Raw genomic sequence first — 17,550 nt, 5'->3', positions numbered from 1 at the left:
AAAGGACTAGTAAATTTAAAATCATTTTTGGCTACTGCAAACTAGTTAAGTAATGCGTGGAATGGTGGTTGTTTATCTGACAATTTGTGTAGAACAGTTTTGCAAACGTGATTATCCCCAATTGACTTACAAGACTTAAATAGTTCCATGCAACTAATTGTGTCACCCTCTTTAACTCATTCAGCCCTGATCCCATCTGTATGCATGATCCGGTGTCTGAATTCAATGGCCAATCCTGCCTGTAGTCGTGGTTTGTTTACTGCATTTAATGGCCAATCTCGTCTCCACTCATGGTGAATGTGTGTCAGATACAACGTCTCTGATTGGTGACAAATAGGGTTCTTTAAAGAATCAGACCAATATTAAACCAGTCAGAAATGATTTTACTTTTCTTTGTGCGAACTTGAATTGTTCAGAAGCCAAGGGTTATTAATTGCAAGCAGTTTCACTACACATTTTCTATTCATGAAAAATCATAAATGATGGCAGATGGAAGAGGGATTTTTGTTGACAATGAGTGCAAAAATGAGGAGTTTCTTGGGTTTAATCTTGAAAATATTGAGCAAGCATAGGAAAGATTTTTTCAGCAGTTGGATATTTTGCGAGTTTTAGATTCAGACATAGAAGTTTCTGAGATTGAATCGTCCGAAGAAGAGGATGCTGATAGGGATCAAGAATTTAATGTAAATTTATGTGCAAAATGCTTCAAACCATATCACAGATTAAATTTTCCTGGTTTATTTCAATGAAATTAAGGGCTGATGACATGATATTTCTAAAAATGTTGCACATTATTTTGTAAATAGTGTATAAATAAGTTTTGAAAGACTTGGACAAATAGAAATTTGTTTTACATCACCATGTAGACAAATTCATTTGGAATAATTGGTGAAAATTTCATGGGACTGAATGAGTTAAACTAAGTAATTGTTATTATTGTTATTATTATTATTATTATTATTATTATTATTATGATAATTATTATTATTATTATTATTATTATTATGATAAATGTACCTATTTAATAACATTACAGGTCACCCATGTTTCTTTCTTTTGTACATTTTCAGATGTTAACGAATGTCTAATCAGCAATGGAGGTTGTGAACACATTTGTGAAAATAATAATGGCAGTTATTCCTGCAACTGTCAGAATGGCTACCATCTATATGAAGCAGAAAACATCACCATATTTGATGGAAGAATTCTAATTCCTGGAAAATCTTGTTTAGGTATCCAGCGTGCTAATATCATGTTTCCTGTTTAGTACAATAATTTAATTGCACTAATTAGTAAATGTAATGAAGATTTCCATGGGTCAGAACATAAGTGTGTGCTCAAGCTGAGCTTTGTTTATTTCTGTATATAGATAACTACTTTATATTAGCTTCTATAAATAGAATCACATGCAAAGTAACCAATGTAAACACTGAAGGAGAAGGTATTAGCACTGCATGCCATCAAAATGAAATAAAAATGTTAGTGGGTTATTTTTCTTTTTAAAAACTGAATAAATATATTTTGACAGAATTGAATAACAAATCTTTGTAATTGTTTTTTTTAAAAATCATTCTTTATTTGACTTATTATATATAAAACCAGATAAAAAATGTGGCAAGTGCACATGGTCAGTATTCTGCATGCAGCTGTTGGTGTCTGATGGCATAATTCTGAAAACATTTGCTGAATTTGCCATATCAGATAAATTTCATTCATGGAGACAATGAACACACTGACCCATCAATATGATTTCTTATGTAGACAATATTTCACAAGATGAATTATCAAGCATCCCAAATTAAGCAACTGACCTTACATTGCCTGCCAGTTGAACAGTGGGATGACCTCAAACCAAAACAAATTCTATCTCAAAAAGAGGAAGGATGCCAGAAACCAAAATGATTTAGCTCTCTGAAAGAGGAAGATCTCTTCATTTTATCCCTATCTCAGAGTGGGGAAACTCATAATCTACCCAAAAAAAACATTGGCCTACAGTACTTTAACTGGGGCTCATTAAAAATCAAATTAAAACTATAGGTAAATGGGTATAGGGATTGATTTAGGGTGGGTGTTCAAAGATTAACTATAAGACAAGGATCTCATGTCATACAATTTTAGATGCTGACTCTGATAGTTATGATGTGGGTGTGGGAGGTAGATCCTTACTCTATCCTGTTGTAACTAAAAGAGTCAATGTCTTACTTTATATAACTATTGGACCAACATCACTATAACCCTTTTAGTGATAGACTTAACTTCATTTGTAAAGAGCCCTTGTAATTAGCATAGCCTGTTAATCAACATGAAAATATGTTTAAAGAATTGACATTGTTACTAATGAGTGTGGACAATCATGAATTGGCCAAATCAATTTGAACATGGCAATGAAAGCATCAAATTCTAGCCATTTTATGTCCAACAACACAATACAACCTTTGCTTGAATATTGGGTTCTACTCCGAACACATGTACCCATTTAGATAAAATATTAAGATCCTGCTGTGGAATGTTTAAAACCTTAGATTGGTGGAATGACACAGCTAATACTATGTTGTGGAGAATCCATTGTTCTTTAGCTATGTACCAAAAGCACTCAACAGGTATTCATATACTCAAATAATTCTCTAAAACTGATTCAAAATATTTTAGAAAAAGCAAAAAAATAAAAGAAATTAATAAAATTATACAGAATTGCAATTATAAAAGTTTAATTTTTTGTCTTCTGGATTTATCATTATATAAACTGTCAGTTGCCAATCACACATATTACTTATAGCTCTTCAGGTATCTTTTACTGTGTTACCCGACAACTGACAGTTTATACGATAATAAATGCAGAAAAGCAACATTAAACTCCAAATATTTGCATCAGAAATAAGATTAGAAGTTATAATTCAGAAGAAAATTTAACCAGTGTAATGGGATCCATTATGACAGATGCATTATAATAGGAATATAATTATACTGAGGCACTTTTGCAGGTCTATTAAATTTGACAAGTGTATTATCATGCAGTGAAATCCTGCTATTGTATGATGGTGAGATCCACAGAGCAGGACCATGTTATGTGCCATACCATGCTATAAGCAAACAAGTCAGTTAACTGAAGGAAATGGTGCATGCTTATCCCTTAGGCTTTAGAAAAAGAGTGTGGGGTAATGGGAAGGGGCACAAAATTACATCCTTCATTTTCACAGTTGACATCTTAAATCAATACATGTTAATGAGAAATAGTGAAAATAGAGATTGCATTTAATATTTTACTTTATTTAGATACCCATACACTGGTACATATACAGGATGTAAATGTCTGTAGGATGATAATAGTTAAAATTTAAATACCTATACTTATTTTCTAATCTCATTGCATCCGAAGAGTGAATATATAATTCCATTGTAGATATGCACAGAAAATCATAATATTGAGTCATTTGTTATTATGTATCTGAATTCAGTGCACACACATACAAAGAGAAGTTACCTTGTAAATTTGATTGCAAAATCATTTCTCTGTCTATTAACTTTACTCCAGTAATGCATACAAATGTCTCTAGTATTTTGGTTTACATTTATGGATACCAGACAGTTTTGTTTATAATGATTAAAACTCAGTTCTATTTTTCCCCTGATTTTAATGGTGTAAATACAGCATGAGGTATAATAGATTGCGGTGATGAGAAATAATGTCAAAATGTACCTCTTTCTTAAAAATTTCAGTTTCTTGCCCAGCTGTTAAAATAAAAAATGGCAGTATTTTTGCCAACAGTAGCCAAGCAGCAGATCATTCCTTCTACTACCCCACAGTAGTCCGGATATTGTGTGATCCAGGGTGGCTACCAGATGGGGAATATACAATACAATGTCAAGCAGATGGAACGTGGTCAGCAAATGTGACACAGTGCAGAGGTAATTTAGACTATGTAGATATGTTTGTTGAACACAAGATCTGGTTTTTATTTTTTTTTATCACCAGATGGTCCATTAACACAGGTTCATTTGTATTTCATAATGCGTTTCAACACCCTTTACCTTAAAGAGCCAGAATTGTTCCTTGGCTTTTATTTTGTGTTTAGCTTCCCAGGTCTTGATTTAATAAAGCATTACAAAGTTGATCGCATTCCTGTCATAAATTTGTATTTCAATGAGATGGCAATTTTGCCAGATCTGTAGACCAATAACTGTGCACTATATTTTATGGCCCAACAGTGGATGTTATAATTTTAATCCATATGTTTGCACAAGGTTCTGTTATTTATTTCCAATTCAATGTTAATAGTCTTGAATTCTTTTTACATTTAAAAGTGGTGTACAAATTTGAAAGGAAAAGAATTGGCATGTGCATGTTGAACAATTTGATGGAGTATCACAACTTAGTTTTTCGTTTATATATATATATATATATATATATATATATATATATATATATATGTAACATTATATCATTTCATTTTTGTTAGTTGCTATAAAACTTCTTAAAATAATATCCACATTAAAAAATGTCCCCTCCCCACCCAAAGATGTAATGTTTCACAAAATTAGTGCTTAAAGTACACTCTGCAAGTATCCACTGACAGTGGAAATCATTGTTTGTGTCAACTTGCACCCTGTGAGATAGAAGATCTTTTGTATGTGAACTCAATAATGAGATTTCATAATGATGTATCACTAGTGAGATTTGAGGACATTTTGAGGAAATGTGGTTTATTAAAAAAAAGTCCATGTTTTTAAGAATTTGACATGTTTTACTTGTCTACATTTTACTTACCATTTAGAGAATTTTAACAGCTTTACTTTTTAAATTTTATTGTTGATAGATCATGTTTAGGTTATGTTGGAAGGCTTTATCTTCGTAGACTTTTTTGTTGTAATTTTTTACACTGACTGTTTAAGAGCTTTACTTTTAATTGGCACCATATAGACAGTGTTGTTCGGACATGCTGTTCAACCCTATAGCTACTACTACTACTGTGATAGGACTTATTTTGTATCATATTTCTGCAGTTGGTACATGTGAACAACTTCCAAACATTTCCTATGGTACGATCAGATACAATGATTCCCTAAATTTTGGGAGTCTGGCAACTTATGATTGTGATCCAGACTACAGATTGGAGGGTTCTAGGTGGCGCTTATGTCACTCAGGATTCGACTTAGAGGGCATGCCCAAGTACAAATGGACTGGTTCTGAACCAATCTGTGCAAGTAAGTAATTAGCATAGATAATAATAATAATAATAATAATAATAATAATAATAATAATGACTTTATTTAAAGACAGTGACAAATTAGTTGCATGGAACTAATCTTTCTTGTGGCCCTCTATTATATGCATATTTAAATTCTAATTACATGTACACACATACACACACACCCACACACATAGTAATTTATATATGGAAATAATAAACAGAAAATTTGAATGAACATGCTCCAACTAGGCACATTGTGTATATACAGTGCAAAAGTAGTGAGACAGCAAAGTGGAAGGTTAGTGAATTTATATTTGAAGTTGTAATGTATTTGTCAAATTGAACAGACTCTACTTTGAATACATTGAATTAGATTATAATTAAATGCCTTTATATTTGTACTTTCTCAAATTTCCTTTGGATACATGTACACACATACACACACACCCACACACATAGCTAATTTATATATGGAAATAATAAACAGAAAATTTTAATGAACATGCTCCAACTAGGCACATTGTGTATATACAGTGCAAAAGTAGTGAGACAGCAAAGTGGAAGGTTAGTGAATTTATATTTGAAGCTGTAATGTATTTGTCAAATTGAACAGACTCTACTTTGCATACATTGAATTATATTATAATTAAATGCCTTTATATTTGTACTTTCTCTAATTTCCTTTGGATTCTGTCCCATATTAGTAATCCTGAATATTGAAAACTTTTGTTGCTTTTTATTTGGTTTTCGGATGGAAAGGTTGTTAGCTGAAATTGATCTTAAATTGGGAGTGTTGCTGTTTTTTCTGGCATGACATAGTTCGTAGAGATATAATGGGGCCATATTGTTTGAAAATTTGAGCGAAAGTCTAGCAGATATTCGTTCACTTACTGTTAATATTTTAATATTATTCATTGCATTTGGGGTGTTGTCCTATGTAAGATGAGTCTGCAAGCTTTTTTTTGCAAGCAGAATAGTTTGTAAATATTTTTATCAAAAGTGTTTCCCCACATAACATTACAGTAGTCTAGGTATGGTTGTATATAGCATTTATAATGTATTAACCTATATTTTGTTGATAGATATGGCCTTGTCTTGCTAAATAACCACAGACATGAACTGATTTATGACATATGACTTGAATATGTTAATTTCATTGCAAATTGTTATCAACTATCACCCCAAGGATTTTGTCATGGGTAACCATATGTAGGCAGATTTAATTTTATTTTCCAATCTTGCTCTCTTGTGTTTGTTAGTAATCTTTAATACTTTAGTCTTGTCTGTGTTTGTTTTCCTGCCATTTTCCATACACCAGGAATCTTTTCTAAGTACAGCTGTCTGAAGGGAAACCTCGCGGTCTGATTTTAGCTGTTTGAAATCTGATGGTGTGGTATCATCTGCCTATAAGTCATTGGAGGAAATACAGTTTCCTATTTTCAGTGGCAGGTCTTTTATGAAAATGAGAAAGAGAAATGTACCTAGGATTGATCTTTAATCTTGGTAATCTTATTCTGGCACTCTTTACCACACTTACAATTCTTTTTTCAAGTTTCTAATGTCTCCGTTATTGACAAACCAGTTTCAGGATCAATGGCATCAGAACCATATTTGATCTCAGTTATTTCAGACAGTAGATTTTCTTTGTCTTTATTCCAGTGCTTCCCATCATCCTTCAGCTTACTGTTTTCCTCTTCAAGGATGAGATAATGACTAGGTGATTGGCAAAGGTCATAATTTAATATTTTTTATTATTTTTCCAGCAATTCAGTTTCTGCCTTCATAATTTTGAAAGATGTTCAGCAAGCTTGTCATGATGCAGTGATTTATTTTCCCTCATTAGGACTGTTGCCTTCTTATGACTGCCCTCAGCAACCCTGGTCTGCAGAGAACTGTTTTCTGATAGAGCTTCCAGCTGAGTGTTTTTCTCCTTGAGCAATGTGTTATCTTATTTCTTGTTAAGGCAGTTTATGTCCTGTTCAGTGGTGGATAAAATTGTAGCTGAAGCAGTACTGGACAGAATGGACTGCCTGGCTTGGATTTCTGAATAGTTTCCCCCCAGACTGATCTGGTGTAGAACCAATAACTTCTGAATTCCCAACAGGGGAAATATTTATTTGATCTCTGTTTAATTGAAAATGTATATCATCACTTGATGATGTGGAAGACTGGTTTGGGGTGCTACAGGCCTGAACTATACTCTGATTGCTATCATGGCTACTATCACTGGTTTTCAGATAAGTTTCTTGAGTAATTTGCTGAAATTAATTGTTAGTTCAGTCTTTATAACTGGTCCCTGAATTCCTGTATTCAGTGTGGTCTAGACAAGTGTCAGGTCAGGTGGTCAAGTTAGATGGTCTTCCCAGGTGGTAAAGTCAGGTGGTCTAGCCAAGTCCATGAATAAATAGAGTGTCTGTGGAATTGTAATGGGTTGCAGTAACTTTGTAGAACTGTAGACTGTCTGATGAATATATAAAGATGTTGCCATTATGCTTATTCCTTGTCATTATCTATGGCTGAGTTTGACATTCCATTCAGATATACCCTTTACATTAGAAAGAGTTACAGAGTTAACATTGTATTTCACTGTAAAATAATCTCCATCAGCGTTTGAGGTTTGTTTAGTGATAGTAGCACAGGTGCGGTCTACATTACCTTTCTGAAAATCTTAAAATACTGCTGCACTCAAGTGAATTGTCATGAAATAGGTACAAAAGATTGATAATCTTGCGTGTTAAGACATGAAGAGGGAAACTGATCTCTTAAATGAGACAGTGTTTAAACAGAAGCAAAGTAACTAACTGACTAGATTGATTAAGTAAATTTCCAGATTAGTATGTTTCTAATTAGTATATAATTTATGCACAGCAGGGGTCCTGAACTGAATAAAAACAAAATTAATTGTTCCCATAATAAACCCATAATACTGAATTATAAATTTGATTTTCAGAAGGAAGAAGCTATTATCTCAAAGCTGGTATCAATGAAACATGGTTATCCCATTAAAAATTTGAATATTTGGGTAGAGCAGATGATGTGCTTTGTCTAGCTTCTCCAAGGTATGGTTTAAGAATTATTGAAGTTACAATTATTTACACTTTAAAGAGTGGACTGATGCTAAAGTTATGGAGGCAGAATAATTCAGTACTGGAAATAGAAACAGCTGTGTTTGATTTCCTGACAGAGTGTCATCAGATGTTTACATCATTTGAAGTGGTGCATGAGGTCCCTTGTGATAGCGTTAAAGTTCAAAGGTTATGGTAACAGAGATCCTTTGGTGACAGTTTGCCAGATTGTTTAGTAACGACGTACAAAATCAGTATACAAGGCATGTTACAAAATCTTACTGAACATCTTGTCATAGAAGTAATTAAAAAAATATAGGACTCCATTCATTGGCCAAAGTTTAGGTACTGTTTCACTTATTATCCCAACACACAGCTGTAAGTAGATACTTTTATTGACAAAAGAAAAGCATTCTTACTCTATTTCCTTTTAGCTGAATTATTTTTCAGATTTTAAGATCAACTATTTTTCTGTTTAGAATATTCTAGGTTTTAGCGTAAATAGCCTGTATGTTCCCATATTCAGTGTGGTCTAGACAAGTGTTCAGGTCGGGTGGTCTAGCCAGGTGGTCAAGTTAGATGGTCTTGCCAGGTGGTAAAGTCAGGTGGTCTAGCCAAGTCCACCAAATGAACTGCTTGTTGTTCAGGATCTTACAACATAGAGGGATCTGGTCAACACTAATGGCTACAGGTGGACAGATGGGTGCTGGCTGAAATTCAGGTTCATTCATTCTGATTTTTCTACCTCCTGTGAACCTGTAGCCACAAAAAGTTACTGGTCTGTTGAAAAGTATTGCCTTTATGTTACTTAGTCAGTGCTAGTCCTATGTGTTGAACAGGTGGTCATATACATTTCTAGACCATTTCTTCAGATAAGGTAGAGGGAAAGGAACAAATGATCAGTGGTCAAAGGTAAGTGCGGAAATAATTTTAATTGAATAAATAAATATTGATTGCATAATACATTAATGTTTCATTATGTATTCATTCTGAGGTTCATTGTAACATTTCAGGTGTTAACTGGTATCCACCACCAGCCCTCAATAATGGTCGAGTGGTCTACAGCACAACTGAGTATGGCAGTGTGGCTAACTACAGCTGTCATTGTGGATACCAACTTCATGGTTCCACCACCAGGACTTATCTCAAATATGGCTTATGGAGCAATGAGGAAATAGTATGCATAGGTAAGCATATTCAATGTGTAACTGAAAATCATCATGGAATATTAATAAATATAAGTACCTGTGCTATTTTAGATTGCTCAGCTTGTATACCTGTCAAATATAAATCAGGTAATGAAATAATTGACATACTTTTGATCTCTTTTGATAGGATTAGGCACAAATTTATGTCGACAAATTTGGGAACTAACCGCCAACTTAAATGACATATCTACAACAGATCTTCAAAAGGCCATATTTGGACATAACTGGTCCATGAATAACACAACTGTTACTGGGTTTAACATTTTCCAACATGTTATTATCTGATTTTAAACTACTGCATATTTCTTTATGCCTTGATACTAATTATTATGGATGATACCGTTTTTTGGGACAAACTATTTCTCATGCCTTCTAATCTGTAGACCTTTTTTCTAAAAGAATTTTATTTATGCACTGATGTTTTTGGACACAACTGATGGTAAGAGAATAAAACAAGGAGGGGAGAGGTCTTTTGTTTTATGTCACTAATGACAGTGCGTTTATATAACAAAATTGATCCATGCTTTATGATTGTGGTCATAAATGATAGGTGGTCGCTAATAGCAGAGGTCACTCACAGCGGTTTTACCATATTATCCAAATTAAGATTTTACATCCATGAAGCTAGATATATTAATTAACCATTAGTTAAAATGCAGGATTGAAGCAGCTGCACAGTTGAGGTTGCACTCATTTGTTTGATGTAACACTGTGACAGACTTTCTTGAGCATTTGCCCAGTATCCCACAAACCGAGGATGATTAAAGCCATGTTCGATGTTAAAGTTTACATTTGCTATTTCAGTATGAAGATATGACCCAAAACTATCAATTTCTCACAGATTTGGATTTTTTCATATTTTTAAAATATTAAGTTGATAGTTTTAATACCAATCAGTATGAAAAACACAAAAAAATGAAGTTGAATAGTCATCAGTTTTAGAAACAAGAAGACAATTATTAGACTTACAGTTTGGTAAATCCAGCTTCTGCTAATTGGCGGTGCATAGTTATCACCATAGAAATGAGAATTTGTCATGGAGAAAACATGATTCCTACCTTTAAATATGTACTTAATGTCTTACATAATTTTGAATTATTATTATAGTGTCTTACAAAATATTGAATCATTATTATAATATCTTACATAATATTGAATCATTATTATAATGTCTTACATAATTTTGAATCAATATTATAATGTCTTACATAATTTTGAATCATTATTATAATGTCTTACATAATATTGAATCATTATTATAATGTCTTACATAATTTTGAATCAATATTATAATGTCTTACATAATATTAAATCATTATTATAATGTCTTACATAATATTGAATCATTATTATAATGTCTTACATATTTTTGAATCAATATTATAATGTCTTACATAATATTGAATCATTATTACAATGTCTTACATAATATTGAATCAATATTATAATGTCTTACACAATTTTGAATCAATATTATGTTTTACATAATTTTGAATCATTATTATAATGTCTTATATAATATTGAATCATTATTATAATGTCTTACATAATTTTGAATCAATATTATAATGTCTTACATAATATTGAATCATTATTATAATGTCTTACATAATTTTGAATCAATATTATAATGTCTTACATAATATTGAATCATTATTATAATGTCTTACATAATATTGAGGGGCCCCGAGTGGCCGAGTGGTCTAAAGCGCTCTCCATTATGGATCACTGCCATCTCACCTCTGTCTTCATAGGTTCGAGTCTTGGATTCGGCCAATGTGGGTATGTGAGAAAGCTTGCCAGTAGCTTCTCGAGGGTCGGTGGTTCTTTCTGGGGTTTTCCCAGGTTCTTCCTCCACCATTAATACTGGCCGCCATGTATAGCAATCGGCTACAATAGGTGTGCTGAAAAATGGCGTTAAACCCTACAACAACAACAACATAATATTGAATCATTATTATAATGTCTTACATAATATTGAATCATTATTACAATGTCTTACATAATTTTGAATCAATATTATAATGTCTTACATAATATCGAGTCATTATTATAATGTCTTACACATTATTATATGCTCATTTTTTTTCCCGTTAACTTTACATTGTCAGAATCATTCAATATTCCCCGATACTGAATGCCTGTGACAATACACATATAGCATTCACGTGAATAAAGGAACTACTTTCTATTGTAAACAAACAATAACGCAGACACCAGCACTTTTGATTTGTAAACAAATCATATACACTCGTGTAAGAGACTCTTTACGTTGTGGTTATTTAAATTCTGAATGAACTAAAACATGTTTCGTGGACTGCAAAAAAAACCCAGCTGTTTTGGCACATTCCGCGTTGATACAATGTTATGGATTTAGGCTAGCTACATTATATAAAAGACGGATGATTATGTCCTTACAAATAACATACAAGTGACAAGGCATATACTGTCTTCTTTATCTGGTGATAAGAATGGCAAAATAAAATATACTTACAGTTTTACATCCTGAATTTCCTCAAAATGTTTTTTCCTTATTCTGCAAATCCGAATTACATGAGCCATGTCATAGGTTTTCAATCTGGATTACACATTTCGAAAGTGTGCTGTAATTTCAATGATAAGTGCAATTGCATCCTCCTTACTGCACTCAAAATGAAATACACATTAAACACATTAAATTCCATAGCGTCTTTTTGAAAATTGCAGTTGAAAGACTTCATATTTTCCCACGTTATGATTTCAAACATTCAATGACAGAAACAGAAACACATTTGCACACGTAAACATGCTTCTCCCGCGCCACTTAAATCCGATGTATTTCATGTATAATTTGCACAGATGAATCCAATCCAAAAACTTTCATCGAATCGAAACAAAATACCAAAATATATTCACTCCAGATCAAATGGAAAAGTCGTTGCAATGCGCATTCATTCACAATATGACTGCAAATTTCAATTTTAACTAGACATGCCATTTTCTTTTGAAAGTTATGTCGACCGCGCGACTAAGTTCAAATTTGTCTGGGTGGAGCTATGTGCACATTAATAATGATGTCATTTTGTAAAGTCAAATCTGCGCTTGTGTATTTAGTTTGGAATATGGCATTCATTCATTTAAGTTGTTTCTTGTAGTGTATTTTGTTTATATAATTAAATCTTAGGTAGAATAAAAAAATGAACATATAATAAAATGGTTACTGCATTTGTATGGGAAAATATGAACTCATTTTGTTGGAAGGATATACTGCACTCACAAGTTCATGCAGTATTCCATCCGAAAACTTGTTCATATTTTCCCATATAAATGCAGTAACCTATAAATATTGAATCATTATTATAAGGTCTTACATAATATTGAATCATTATTATAATGTCTTACATAATTTTGAATCATTATTATAATGTCTTACATAATATTGAATCATTATTATAAGGTCTTACATAATTTTGAATCATTATTATAATGTCTTACATAATTTTGAATCATTATTATAATGTGTTACATAATTTTGAATCATTATTATGTCTTACATAATATTGAATCATTACTATAATGTCTTACATAATTTTGAATCATTATTATAATGTCTTACATAATATTGAATCATTACTATAATGTCTTACATAATTTTGAATCATTATTATGTCTTACATAATATTGAATCATTATTATAATGTCTTACATAATTTTGAATCATTATTATAATGTCTTACATAATATTGAATCATTATTATGTCTTACATAATATTGAATCATTATTATAATGTCTTACATAATTTTGAATCATTATTATGTCTTACATAATATTGAATCATTATTATAATGTCTTACATAATTTTGAATCATTATTATAATGTCTTACATAATATTGAATCATTATTATAATGTCTTACATAATTTTGAATCATTATTATAATGTCTTACATAATATTGAATCATTACTATAATGTCTTACATAATTTTGAATCATTATTATAATGTCTTACATAATATTGAATCATTATTATAATGTCTTACATAATTTTGAATCATTATTATAATGTCTTACATAATATTGAATCATTACTATAATGTCTTACATAATTTTGAATCATTATTATAATGTCTTACATAATTTTGAATCATTATTATGTCTTACATAATATTGAATCATTATTATAATGTCTTACATAATTTTGAATCATTATTATGTCTTACATAATATTGAATCATTATTATAATGTCTTACATAATTTTGAATCATTATTATAATGTCTTACATAATATTGAATCATTATTATAATGTCTTACAAAATATTTAATCATTATTATAATTTCTTACATAATTTTGAATCATTATTATAATGTCTTACATAATATTGAATCATTATTATAATGTCTTACATACTATTGAATCATTATTATAATGTCTTACATAATTTTGTATCATTATAATGTTTTACATAATTTTGAATCATTATTAGTATGTCTTACATAATTTTGAATCATTATTATAATGTCTTACATAATATTGAATCATTATTATAATGTCTTACATAATATTGAATCAATATTATAATGTCTTACATAATTTTGAATCATTATCACTGATAAATTGTCTAATTTGACAAATCAGTTGATGCATAATGATCTAGAGGCCCTTAGTCAGTGAATCAACACATCACATTTTGATAACCATTAAAATTATAATATATATATATAGATCATAAATAATTGAATATTAACTTTTATAGGTTTTTTAATTTATTTTTTCCCAGCTTTTCAGATATTTGCAAAAATACGTTTGCCAGTTGGTGACCTATTTAGATTGTTGCTGCCAAGAACACATTTCATGTTGAATCCTGCATTGATAATGAGAGATTAAGGAGAGTTGACAGGTTATCATATTTGGAAAATATGAACATTTGGAAAATATTAATGAATTCTTTTCATTTAGACAAATCACAGAGGATAAAAGTGAACTGAATTTTAAATTTATATTAACAAATGATAGAGAGAAGAGATAAAAAATTAATTTGATGTTTGTCTTAGAATAACTTATTCATAATCAACTATGATCATACTATGTGAAGACAAAAATACAGTGAGGTGTATTACACAAATCATTTCAGCTTTAGTTTGCTGATTTTGCTTAGATATAAAATTTGAGGGTTTTAGATTATTAACAGAATAAATAATACATAAGATGTAAAATGTATAATACAGACTATAAAACATAAATGTAAACAATTCAGTATGGCATACAAGAGAAAAAAATAAAGAAACTAATCTTGTGCAGTCAAGTGATATCATTTCTGTAGCAGGCATCGTAGAATTTGGTTAATCAAAATTTAATGGGAATGGGACATAATTTTAAGGATAATTTTTTTTGTCACAGGTGCTAAAAGTTTATGATTTATTAGGTGAAACTTGGACAGTCTTGACAAGATAATTAAAAAGTCAAAGTGTTTCCAATCATAAATTGAGAATATTCAAAGCATGATTAATTTGGCAAGAAAGTTTAAGCCAAGTATAAAAGACAATGTAAAAATATGTCATTTTGTTTTGAATTGTACAAATTCTGTGCCAGAATTTGTTTCCATCCCCAGCATGATGGAATAAAGCATACTAAATACCCATTTAGCATCCACTTCAAATTTCCCATTATAAAGACCTCCAGTCTAATGCACAATAAAGGGTTACACTGCACTCAAAAAACAGTGTTCAACCTCCAGTCTAATGCACAATAAAGGGTTACACTGCACTATAAAATCAGTGTTCAACCTCCAGTCTGATGCACAGTAAAGGGTTGCACTGCACTCAAAAAACAGTGTTCAACCTCCAGTCTAATGCACAATAAAGGGTTGCACTGCACTCAAAAAGTAGTGTTCAACCTCAAGCCTGATGCACAGTAAAGGGTTGCACTGCACGCAAAAAGTAGTGTTCAACCTCCAGTCTGATGCACAATAAAGGGTTACACTGCAATCTATAAGCAGTTCAGCCTCAATCTGATGCAAACAAAGGAAATGGTTACACTGCACTCTGTTATGCTGCAATATCTGCATTTATAATAATGTTAGAGTATGGTATTGCAGTGAAGTTTTAACCTGAATGTGAGGCAGTATTCAGAAAATGTTAATTTCTCTCATTCCTTGGTTCCTATACCCTAATGTTGTTTAGGCTAACACATTTCTTTTTCTCTGGAACCAATGTTATTAGGAATAAAAAAAGTTTATATGTTATTTACAGCCAATAGATTGTTGACATTATGTTTCTTTTCCAGCTAAGACCTGTCCAAGAGCAGGTGCTCCTTTGAATGGTAATATAGTGAATCAGCAGAACATTTACCCTGTTGGGTCACTTGTCCAGTACCAGTGTAATGCAGGGTTTGAACTACAAGGTAATATTCATGAATATTTCAACAAATTACAACAAATTACAACAGATTACAGATCATATTTTTATACCATCCTGTTCAGACTATTCAGCAAAACAAAAATGAACCATACCCAAGATCCTGCCATCAAATTGGGCAATGTAAAGTTTGTAAAATTTTACTTAAATTTTCTTAATATCAAAACTTACCATAATGCAGGATATTGATTAGTGAAAACTCCCATTTGGCCCATTTCTGACTAATCACAGGCTAAATTTAAGCTCTAGCTATGTAAGTGAAATTCAGATTTAGATAAGCAGGATGGTTTGCCATATATGGTGTAATACTGTTTGATTTGAAAATGATTTGTCGATTTATTGTAGAATAAAGGTCATCATTATGAGTGCACATCAATGATGTCAGAGAATGTATTCCCTCACATATAGGCACATTTTAGAAGAGTTACCTCCCCTAGTTAATGTTGGGAGCCCTCCACTTCAGAGAGCATTCTCTCTCCGAGTATAGTTACTCAGAGTAACACACATGTAATATCAGTTTTTGAGATTGATTAACTCACAAAGTGAAGTCATAATAAGAAATCAGACATTTATAGTGGTAACTTCCTTAAAAAAAAAACAATTTTCTATAAGCAGGTTTGAACAGCTATTCCCCTCCCATAGGGTATGCTGGCATCAAGGCATGTGTACAGTACTTATTATGTGAATTTTCACCAGAAAGAGAGGTGAATACTTATTATGGGTACTTTTTGGCTGAATCTCTGGTACCACACTGTACACAGTATAAATAGGCAGGGTAAAAGGTAATCTTACCAGTCATTGTGCTTTATATGTCTCTTTTATTGGGAACTGTTGGTATTAATCAATGATGGTTGTCAAATAAATTGTTGCCATATACAAATATTTGTTGAGAAAATCAGGAAAAGGTTACTGATGGAGACTTGACTCTTGTTATCCCAGCCATTATTCCTCCTTCTTGGACTTGTTTTTGTTTTTGTCAAATAAATCCAAAGTAAAAGATGATGAGAGTTATGGGTCTTGGTCTCTTCTATGCAGACATCATTGTACTTTATACACTCACTTAAAAGTCAAGTCAGACTGCAAACAACAAAGATCATGATCTGCTGTAGCATAATGTACCTGCAGATCAGGGTCTGTGTTGTTTGTACTACTGATTACTCCTAACAAACTTCCTATGCTGAATGTAATGTGCCCCCCGAAACAAACCTCTGTATTTTCAGAATACCATGTTCCCATTGACCTATCTATTTCTTCTGAAACAGCGTTCAAATTGATCCGGACTTCTTTTGGTGGATGGCTAAAAATTTATCAGTGATACTCCTGTAGCAATGCATGTATATTTTTCCTGGTTTTCATTAGCTTTACAGGTCATAAACCAGAATAGTTTATGGTATGGTCTGTTGTCTGTCTGTTCATCTGTCTGCTAGCATAAGTTTGTTATTACTAAACTACTTGGAGGATTGCAATGAAACTTGACATTTACACACATTCATCCCACTGTCTAGTTGGTCCTAAATGAAAATGGTGCTGCATTGACATGCAACACAGCCACAGCAATAACCATCTTGAAAATCTTATTGCTACTCCTTCTGAATGGAGTCTTCACTAAATGGCATTGTATTATGTCTAGTTGGTCCTGATTAAAAATGGTGCCTATCTTATATCCAGTATGGCCACCATGGCAGCCATCTT

General features: G+C 31.7%; 1 protein-coding gene across 1 annotated transcript in view; it reads left to right on the top strand.

Moving 5' to 3' along the window:
* The window catches only part of LOC149802826 (uncharacterized), a 349,692-nt gene that overhangs the window by 117,040 nt on the left and 215,102 nt on the right, over window positions 1-17,550 (top strand). The window contains exons 14-18 of the mRNA XM_089952278.1: window positions 1,071-1,232; window positions 3,718-3,906; window positions 5,002-5,202; window positions 9,268-9,441; window positions 15,728-15,844. Coding sequence (XP_089808404.1) covers window positions 1,071-1,232; window positions 3,718-3,906; window positions 5,002-5,202; window positions 9,268-9,441; window positions 15,728-15,844 — 843 coding nt within the window. The remainder of the gene's footprint in view (window positions 1-1,070; window positions 1,233-3,717; window positions 3,907-5,001; window positions 5,203-9,267; window positions 9,442-15,727; window positions 15,845-17,550) is intronic.

Source organism: Sinohyriopsis cumingii, chromosome 3, assembly GCF_028554795.1.
Source record: "Sinohyriopsis cumingii isolate HCF-2022 chromosome 3, ASM2855479v2, whole genome shotgun sequence".
Classification (NCBI taxonomy): domain Eukaryota; kingdom Metazoa; phylum Mollusca; class Bivalvia; order Unionida; family Unionidae; genus Sinohyriopsis; species Sinohyriopsis cumingii.
Note: the sequence above shows the minus strand (reverse complement) of the source record. Positions and strands in the feature narration are given on the sequence as shown.